Source organism: Alosa alosa, chromosome 1, assembly GCF_017589495.1.
Source record: "Alosa alosa isolate M-15738 ecotype Scorff River chromosome 1, AALO_Geno_1.1, whole genome shotgun sequence".
NCBI lineage: Eukaryota > Metazoa > Chordata > Actinopteri > Clupeiformes > Clupeidae > Alosa > Alosa alosa.
In genome coordinates this window covers 35,076,201-35,086,828 of record NC_063189.1, presented here as the reverse complement: position 1 = coordinate 35,086,828, position 10,628 = coordinate 35,076,201, and the positions used below count along the sequence as shown (strand labels likewise).

Sequence of the window (10,628 nt, the reverse complement as noted above, 5' to 3'; positions counted from 1 at the left end):
TATACAACTCATCCTTAACTCAAACTACTCTCCCACTCAAGTACACCGGAGTCATTTGTAATCAGCGGCCCTTTGAAGACAAGATGAATCAACTCTCTCTGGAAAAGGCACTTAAAAGCAGCTCAGGTAAAGGCAATCAAAGGCTGCCTCGACAGACAGCATCCAGCGTGTAGAGTGCTGCTAAACGCACTGGAAGGGCCTCTCTGGAGAGCATATTCATGATGACTACCCCAGCACCCCGTCTCATTATCTAGCAGCTATTCTGCCAGATGGGCAAAATAATCAGGTGTGACAAGTATGTATGGCTTCTTGTTGATTTGCATGGCATGTCATGAAAACATGCTGAAGCCATACTTGTACAATATGGACAAGGCGTAATGAATCATGAAATAACAGGGGCCAGCAGTGACTACCTCTCTCTGACTCACGCTGCTTATGAACCTGCAGGTATTAATGGGGAACAGAAATGTCATAGGTGACTGTGACAATCAACACGGGTATTTATAACCAGACATGCTCCAGACTAGTGGCAGTTGGAGCATTTTATGCTAAACTATATGGAGCTAATGCTTGAAATATTCTGTACTATAACTCCAATCATGTGCCATTTTAACAGCTATTTTACATGCATCTTGGTATGTTTGAAATAATTTTTGAAGGTGTCATTTTTTTACACTATTTCACACTAACAGCAACAGTGGCACAGTGTTGAACAGACTACATGAGCAGACTACATTAAATAAATTGAAGATAATCGCTTTCATTTAAAATGCATTAAATGGCCACAAGTTTCAGACTTCATTTATTTCTTTCTCAATCAGCCTTCACCACCAGCATATCTATATGAAATGCAGCTTCAATACATTTCCATGGTTGAGAAATGTTGAACAGCATTATTCAAAATCTCAAGTACTGCAGAAAAGTACTGTATAAAGAAATATTAAACAGCAGAAAAGAGACATAACTGATTACAATGAGGACATGTCCAGCTATTTGGCCGCTTTGGCTGGCTATCATCAAAAGGATGAAGGAAGAACAGTTTTCTTTAAAAAGATTAGCTTGATATTTATAATTCATTATAAATCATGATCTGTCAGTGAGAGACTGACTTCAGAGTGCAACCACTTTTACCAACTGTGGGATCTACCATGCGACACAGACTCAAAAGACAAATTCATTCCTTGAAGTAATAGTAGTTGGATGCCTTGACATATCAGTAGAGGATTGTGTTGAGGCATTCAATATGCAAGAGCCCCTGAGATGCTTGGCCTGTGGGAATGTTGCCCTAGTAAGTCTGTGGCTTCACAGCTCAGCATTAGGCCCGACACACCAGTGCTCTAAAGTAGGCTGACACACATGGTATGTTACTGCACTGCAAAGGAATAGCACCTGTGTGTTTTATTTTGTTTTATGACAGTGTCTATAGTTACAGAAAAATTGTATATCACCGAAATGGAACACAATGCAACATTTCTAATTTATTTCAGCATATATTGCATTGCATTACATATGCACTACAACATTTTGTTATTCATTTTATATAAATCATTCATGCATGTAAAAATAGAGGATACACAGACTATAAACTATTGCTTTAGTAATGCGCCCTGCTGTTTGCATTTTTAGGTCATTGAGTTATGAGTAACACAGTTGTCTCTGCTGGGGAGCATTTTTTCCAGTTATGGCAGAAAGGGTCAATTTTTTTGTGTTATGTGTAATGAACTGAATTTGGCATGGGAGATGAAGTGCTAACGCGATGTGATGATGAACTGATGTGCTAACATGTGCAATTGCAAAGACAATTGTCAACATACCAAAAGGCATTTGATGAGCTCTGGTGCAATGACCCATTCCAATGCTGATCATTGTCATTTGAATCACTGCGTCCCTTACACCTCCAAACCAGTGCCATACAGTGCCAGCGTGGTTGTGTCTCAGGGCAGCTATGCCAATGTGTGATAATAAGCCATCGTTCAGGCTCTCCTCTATACTCACAGTGTAGTTGGCACACAGCGGGTTGAAGGCATTGGTCCCGCATACAAACAGTCCTCCATACTGGCTCAGAAGCACCTTCATATAATTACGACATTCCTCCTGGGAAAGAGAGAGGGAGAGAATAAGAGAGAGAGAGAGAGAATTGATTAAAAGAGTGAAGGCTAGAGAAACAGAAGGCCATGGCGGAAGGCGTAAATATTTACTCTGGTTAACACATCCTTTTTTTCTCCCTCAGCATCATTTATTTTGTACACAGAGACGGCCGGGTGAGGGAGGGAGGGAGCGAGGGAGGGAGGGAGGTAGGTACTGTAGTGTTGTTATTTTATTAGGACAACGGGCTTTAGGGGGAATCCACCCATCACCTGGTGCCTTGGCTATTGGAAATTGAGCACTGAACATGAAAGAAACAGTTGTCCTAAGGAGTTTACAGTTCCAGTTTTGCTTTTCAGGTTTCAAGCTCAAAACTTTTCATCAACAATCTATTCTGTGCCACGCCACTGTCATCATTCTCCAAGGTAGTAAAAGCAGGAAAGTATCAGATCCCATGGTTCTGGAAGCAGGAAAGTATCAGATCCCATGGTTCTGAAAGCATCGCCAGTGTGCTTATTGCGTTTTGGAAACAAACTCTTCAAATGCAGATACATTTACGATATGGATGCTATGTTGACAACACAGTGACTAGAATGGCAGTGTGTTCCTGCTACAGGTAGAAGTTACACTGCAAAGGTCATTCAATCAGTTCCAAGAGACTAGATACTGTAAGCTGATTTATGTGCACCATCATGTGTACTGCCAATTACACATTCATTTGGTTAGCCATAAATATGTTACATTGTGCAGTCTATATTAAGAAAAGCAAAGCTCTCTGAAGATTTCAAATCTGAACCTATCCACATATTTCTATGCACAATGCACATGCTGGTTTGTTACAGTGTGTCAATCCATACTGAGGCTGTAGCACTGCCCCACCAGCAGAACTCTCTGGCAGGACTCTGGGGCAGGGGGGCTGAGTGTTGATACAGATGCTGCTACACTCAATACACTCCCTAGGGCCACATCAGGAAAGAGAGCGAGAATGTAACTGTGTGTGTGTATGTGTGTGTGAGAGAGAGAGAGAGAGCTAGAGAGAGAGAGAGAGAGAGAGTGTTTTTTTGAGGATGACATTTATGTGTTATACTGGGACTGGGAGTGACTTGTGGTACTAACGTGAAGGCTGTTGGAAAGAAAAAGTAGCCTAAGAGGAGAATAAATACTACGTACAAACATACACACACATAAACACACAATTTATATTGTGTTTGCCACTGCTACTCTCCAGCATGAATCAATATATGACATTGTGGCTTACAAAACAGAGGAATAAGTCAGCTAGTTCAAACATAACCAAATTGGCTGATTTATTTCTCAATTCAAATAAGGCAATTCAGTGTGATTGTTGAACAGCACAATGTACAAAAGGGTCATTAGTAGTGGTGGCCCAGTGGAGCTAAATTAGGATTCTGGAGCACCATAGTAACCTGAGGACCAATAGTTTTACAAAGAGAGCAAAATCAAAAGCTGCAAAAGGTTCCAATTTACAAAAGAACTTCAGTGGCTTTGTTATTGGCAAAACGGTAAACATCTCTTGTTTTTAGCCATGATTCTCTATAATACTGCAGTAATATTATTGTAATACTCATAAGATACAGATAAGAAATGATGTGTGATTAGCCACCTGGCTGAATTATATCACTCCAGCTTTGGGCCAAGGGAGAGGAAAATCTGTGGAGAGACTGCCGCATGCCTCAGATCCTTTTAACAGTTTTACACAGTGCAGGCTGGTGATTTATGTTTTAATTTCAGAGGAGTAACATCTTTCTAAATGTCCTTCTCATCCACACCTGCATTTACACTCCTTCACTGGCCTTGGTTTGCTTCAGCTCAAAGGAACAAGCCTACATCTCTACATCTCTCTCTCTCTCTCTCTCTCTCTCTCTCACACACACACACACACACACACACACTCTCTCTCTCTCTCTCTCTCACACACACACACACACACACACACACACACACACACACACACACACACACACACACACAAACACACACACACACACACACACTCTCTCTCTAGCACCATTCTCTCTATACCTCCTGCCCTGATTTCAAAGTGTGTGTCTCCCCAGGGCTGACTCCACCCCTTTTCCCCACGCTCTGCACTCATTCTCTTCATCTCTCTCTCCCTCCCTCCTCTCTCTGTCCCTCGTGTTTGCCAGGCACCAGCAGCAGGCATCCTGACACAAGCCTGACAAAGCGCCACCTGTGAGGCCTGGCACAAACTCAGCGCAGCCTTTCAACTCCCTGCCTCTCTCTTCTTTCTCTTCTCTTCTCTCTTCTCTCTCCATCTCTCCCTCTCTGCCTCTCTCTTCTCTCTCCATCTCTCCCTCTCTGCCTCTCTCTTCTCTCTCCATCTCTCATCTCCCAGCCTCCACTCTGCCGACACTCTCTCCCTCCCTTGCCCTCTCTCCCTCTCTCTCTGCCTCTCTCTCTCTCTCTCCTCCCTCTCTCTCTCTGCCTCTCTCTCTCTCTCTCTCTCTCTTTGCCTCTTTACCAGCTTTTTGCCTTTCTTCTTTGCCACCATTCCCCCTCGGTAGTTCTGTCTGAAGGGTTGGGATAAATGACGGTGTATTCCGGTGCTGTTGCAGAGGGCTGTTGACGTTTGTCACTGGCGGAGTGAGAGGCAGCGGAGAGCTGCTAGCGTAGCGCAGAGTGGAGTGGAGTGCTGAGCTGGCGCGGGCCTTCACAAGCTCACACGACTGGGACAGAGGAGACAACTCTCCAGATGTTCTCAAGAGTGAAACACATCTGTGACCCTCAACAGGTTCACAACACACACACACACACACACACACACACACACACACACACACACACACACACACACACACACACACACACACACGCACACACACACGCACACACACACACACACACACAGACACAGACACAGACACATGCACACGCACATGCACATGCACATGCAGACACACAGACAAAGACATAGACACACACACACACACACACATAGACAGGAAGTGCGGCCCATCACTCTGTCCTCTCCTGTTGGCTCGTTTGCTGCGCACAATAAAGAGGCCAATGATGCAACTGTTGCCCAACACCTCTCTGCCTGTGAGCACAATGAGGACATAAAGTGTTGGAAATCCCACATTAAGTGCACTGGCCCCACCTGCTGTGGGGAGGCACGCCACTCCGCTGGCTGGCACACCCACAGAGAACCCACTGGACTTAGTGGGCCTGAACATGCCCATTTTTCCCCCACACATCTGTTCTCTGCAATTGCCTATAAAAACGTTATTACAACTCAGGAGTCACCTATTTCTTTTGGAAAGGGAGGCAGGTGGAAGTGGCTTTATTTAAAGCCCAACATGTGGTAGTGACCACAGCTCAGTAAAAAACAATCAAGAGCCAGCTGGTGGCAGGGGAAATCTAAAGGGGAGCTGTGATGCCGCCCATGCCTACTGCAGTACCGTCAGGTCTGGAGCGCCTGGGCATCAGTGGGGCATCATACTAATGAGGAAGTGGGAGAAACGGGGGGCCGGGGGAGGCTCGTCCCCACGCCACACGTCGTCGGCACCGGGAGCCGCTCATTATGGGAAGGGTGGGAGACGCGGAAATTCCTCTTCCCGTCGTGATGCATTAGGGACGCCGAGGCAATCACTCCGCCAGGCACGATTACGACCGTGATGAGATGGCCGCTGTGCCCTCGCCGGTGAAGCAATCGTTTTTTTTTTTTTTCTGTTCTCACCCCGCGAGCCTGGGCTGGTGGTGTGAGCCCCAGCTGAGCCAGAGGATTCATTAAGCGAGAGAGCCATTAACAGTCCGACTGGACGATGACTCAGCACAACGGCGGGCAGATGACACAGCCCGGATGGGAAGACGGATACTGTTGGCTGCCTGGTGCTCTCTGAGATTGTCTGTTTAGAAGTTGAGGGCTGGTTTGGCGGTCTACTAGGCAGCTTCATTTCTACCTCTGTCAGGGCAGTTAGGTGCGTGTGTGCTCCGCTTCTCCCCAAGGAAGGCTGCCCCCACCACACATGAGCCCCATGTCTGTGTGTGTGTGTGTTAGTGTTAATTTCGTCAGACGAGACGAGAGGAAATATGTTCGTCAAAGACTTTTTTTTTTCATGACTAAGACGAGACGGCAGTATTGTCCTGAAACACTGACTAAGACTACCTTAAGATGCATTATTGTTGACGAAAAAAGACGAGACTAAAATGTTTTGCATGAAATAAAAACTAAGATAAAATCTCTTTTCATTTTCGTCTACAAAATGAGAAGACAGAATATCTAGCTGTTACGTTTTCAAAATATTCCGAATGAGTTCATACGCAACAGCTTTCCTCTAGGCTAGTCTACGTGCTGTTGCTGCAACCCTGTGGCTGCAACACGAAACTACATGGAACAAGAACACTGGAGATTTCTGCCAGAGTTAGCAAACTAACTACCTAAGCTTTATGCCACAATGCTACATACCCAGAAGTTGAAGCTTCTCTCATACAAATTAACATCCACCAGAATGTCCATACGAAAATGTTCATCATATAATGTCAACTATTTAACTAGTTAGACTGATGATTCAATGTTTGCTAGCAAGTAAGCTAATATGGAAAGTTCGCTAGCAAGTTAGCTATGGCTAAGATGGAGAGTCTGTTTGGGGAATGTGTTGTGTTTGGGCGCATATCGCCATCTAGCGAGGCGGAGTAAAACATTAATACTTTGGTCACGCCAGTGTTTCTCAAACTTTTTTCAGTTTCAGGACCACTTAACTAACCCTAGCTAAAAAAAAAAAAAGATTAGACCTACTTCAACAGTAGCCTATAATTAGTCTACACTATAGGCCTACTCACTGAACCACCTTGCTTATTGTCTTTGCACTTTGCTTATTGTGGTGGATTCATACTGTATGATTTAAACTGGCATATCTTACATAGACAGTGTTGCAGAACTGTTTTTACATACAAGTTGGTTCAATATTGCAAACAACTCATCTATATTATATTTTACCACGTCTGCTCGCGGACCACTTGGGATAGCTTGCAGACCACCAGTGATTCCCGGACCACACTTTGAGAAACACTGGTCTACGAATATGACAGTGGTCCAGTCAAATCTTTTACTGTCTATGGTCAAATCCCAGCCGAGCTATAACTGTAGCTCGACTTACCTGTGCATGTAAACATACTGACTGACAAAAAATCAGAATGAGTAATTATAACAGACGAGTAGCCCTGTGGACACACAATATTGTTGGAAAATTGAGATGTGTGAAACACTATTTGACTCAAATGGTAATCAGAAAAAATTTGTTTAAAAAAGACTAAAATGTGTTGACTAAAACTGACTAAGACTAAGATACCTTTAGTTTTCTTTTGACTAAAACTAGACTAAAATGACGAGACTTTTAGTCGACTAAAACTTGACTAACAAAAATGATATTTGAATGACTAAATATGACAAAGACTAAAAAGGACATTTCGTCACAAGACTAAGACTAAGACTAAATTAAAAATAGGTGACAAAATTAACACTAGTGTGTGTGTGTGTGTGTGTGTGTGTGTGTGTGTGTGTGTGTGAGTGTGATAGAGAGAAGAGGAGAGAGAGAGAGAGAGAGAGAGAATGTTTGGGTGTGTAAAATCTGTATTTTAGTTCTCTCCAGATTCAGGGAACTGTAAGTGATAGTAAGAGGTATATTTGCATTCTGCTGAAACTGGCACTACCTGAGATCCCACTAAAAGTGTGATTTACACGTGAATGTGTGTGGGTGTGAGTGTGTGTGAGTGTGTGTAGGTGTGTGTGTGTGTGTGTGTGTGTGTGTGTGTGTGTTTGTGTGTGTGTGTGAAAAGGATGGAATAACGATATTGAATTTCCCACCCCATCCAGAATGTGTCAACCTAGATCAAGGAGCCAGATGCGTTTAATTACTGCTGCCATTACAGAGAAAGGCTCTAAATCGCACCTGACAGGCCTGTCCAGTGGCCCTAACTGCCCACTGCACCCCAAGCCTATCAGCACATGGCTTTATCTGTGTGTGCACACGTATTGGTTTGTGTGTGTGTGATTGTCATGGGTGTGTGTGTGTGTGTGTGTGTGTGCGTGTGTGTGTGTGTGTGTGTGTGTGTGTGTGTGTGTGTGTCTGTTTGTGTGTGTGTGTGCATGTGTGTGCGTGTGTGTGTGTGTTCACACATGTTTGCACTAGTCTTCATTTAGAGCAGCCACTCGTCCTCCTCTCTAGCAGATAGATGTAAGGTTCCCCTCACCTGCAGGTGAAGAGAAACTCTCTCAATCTGTCTCTCTCCCTTCCCTCTCTCTCTCACCCCATCCCTCTCTCTCTCTCCACCTCTCTCATTCCTTGTCTGTCTATTCTTCTCTCCTGCAATCTGTCCTTTTGGTCCCTATCTCTCTCATCTCATAAATACAGTGGAGTCTCACCCTCACAAAGATCACCTGTCAGGTGTCATTTTCCCGGTGTGAAGGCGCCGCGTTTTTAAAAAGGAGAAATCACCTGTGTCTCACCCAGCCACTCCCCACCTCTCTCTTCTCCCTTTCACACTCCAACACACTTAGAGTTGTGAAGTCACTCTCTGAGAACCAATTAAAGACAATTGCTGCTCTCAAAACACAAGCAAGTTTAAAAAATGCCTTGGGCTTTTATGAGGCTATTTCAGAAGTGAAGAACAGAGTTTGATGAGCAGGAATGGGCAGACACACCTGTCCATAACTTGTCAGGTGCTTTTGACATACCGATAACCAAACTGGGCGTTCAATTCGCTCATGTTAGTGCCAACCCTGTGCTCCCGAGCCCCTGCGCCTCTTTAAAAAAAGACATGTCAGTCCAGCCCCTGTGGTGGGCGGCTGCTCTGTAATTACCTCTGTGATTAGCCTTTGAACCAGCAAAGACAGGCAGATTTGTCAGGCCCACATCAAAGCCTAATCAGCAGGTTGGAGGCTATTATTCCATAACACATTCCACTTGCGTTACTCCGCTCCGACTCAGCGGAGTAAACCGGGACCAGGGAGCGACCGGAGCGACTGGAGCGACCGTGCAGTGACGCAGTTAGAATCCGCTTACGCTTCCAGGCCTCGTCCAGCCCGTAAATGAGGAATCCTTGGGAAACGGGACGCCTTACACATTACATCAGACTTAGGGCTTTTCAATTCTCTTCTCCACATGCCAGCACATTTGTCTGATGTCTTCACCTGGTAAATAGGGAGTGTAAACAGCCAAACACTTGAGTGCTCTTCAGACAACAACTCAAGATGAGTGAAACAGAGGGAGGATTTGGGCAGTTCAGCTGCTTTGTGTCAATAATATTGTCATGTTATTGACTTATTTGTACAGTTGCACAAAGATATCTGTGTCAGCCTTCATGAATAGGTTTTCCACTGAAAGACATCTCCTCTGAGAGGCTCCCTTCCACACATTGAACACCTTATTCATTAACAGCGATTCAGCGATTACTGCAACCAGTTTGTAGACCATTTAGAAATCCTAATCTTCTGTGTTAATCAGTCCAGTCGGGCTTAAATGGGGATAGCCTGCCAGCATCACAATTAATTAGTCTTTGAACCTACATGGATGGGAGATTTTGAAGAATGAGATCAAAGTATTTCCAACACACACACAACTCCTCCCGGGCCTGTGTGCCATGTGTGGTGAGCTCACCTCGTGCTTGCCCTTCATCCGGCAGATGCGGATGTCATTCCTGTTGGATTCCCAAGTTCTCTTCTGCGATAAAAGAGCAGCATGAGATCAGAGAAGAGATTAGAGCAATCAATTTCCCTCATTAGATAAGTAATGACATCACTTCTGTGTGTGTGTGTGTGTGTGTGTGTGTGTGTGTGTGTGTGTGTGTGTGTGTGTGTGTGTAAGCTGTGTGTGAATAATGATGTAAAATGATGCTGCAACTCACCTTGCTGTAGAACATTTCATCCCCTGCAATGTTGTCCAGCTCAACTCTATAAAGGTCATCTCTGACACACACAAATAGAGAGAGACACAGAGAGAGAGACAGAGAGGGACAGAGAGACAAAGAGAGAGAGAGAGAGAAAGGCAAACAGGGAGAAGGAGGAATGAATCAGTGGTGGCACACATACAGATCCATCACACGCCAATTCAAAAGAGTCAGACTAAGAGCAGCCTCTACTCTCCATCCAGTCACCATTAAGACCCTTTGCTATAGAGTTACCTTCAGACACAGATGAACTTAACACCTGCCTTGGGCTCCATCAACACATTAGTTCCCATGGGGATGTGCATTTACAGCGAACAATGCAGCTATCGCTCAGTGCCATCATCAACTGCGACTCCCTGAGGTACCACATTACCACAAAGGCAAGACATTCACACTGAATTGTGAATAATACCTAGCACCATTTAGTTTGCCTTTTCTTAATGTCCAAAATATGATTATGTACCTTCATTTTGAAAGAGACGTGGTCATGTGTGACATACCTGGGGTCTATGTGTGTACATGGCTACACTTGCACATTTTGGCATGCTTATTGTAGACATACAACTTTGCAACATAATGCAATTCTATAAATCCTGACTGAAAGATTTAGACAATAG

The 10,628-nt window shown here is 44.4% G+C and overlaps 1 protein-coding gene across 4 annotated transcripts in view; it reads right to left on the bottom strand.

Moving 5' to 3' along the window:
* The window catches only part of sema6ba (sema domain, transmembrane domain (TM), and cytoplasmic domain, (semaphorin) 6Ba), a 69,382-nt gene that overhangs the window by 21,813 nt on the left and 36,941 nt on the right, over positions 1-10,628 (bottom strand). For all 4 annotated transcript variants that reach the window (XM_048252069.1, XM_048252076.1, XM_048252082.1 and 1 more), the window contains exons 4-6: positions 9,970-10,030; positions 9,723-9,785; positions 1,996-2,094 (exon numbers count right to left, since the gene is read on the bottom strand). In XM_048252069.1, coding sequence (XP_048108026.1) covers positions 1,996-2,094; positions 9,723-9,785; positions 9,970-10,030 — 223 coding nt within the window. The remainder of the gene's footprint in view (positions 1-1,995; positions 2,095-9,722; positions 9,786-9,969; positions 10,031-10,628) is intronic.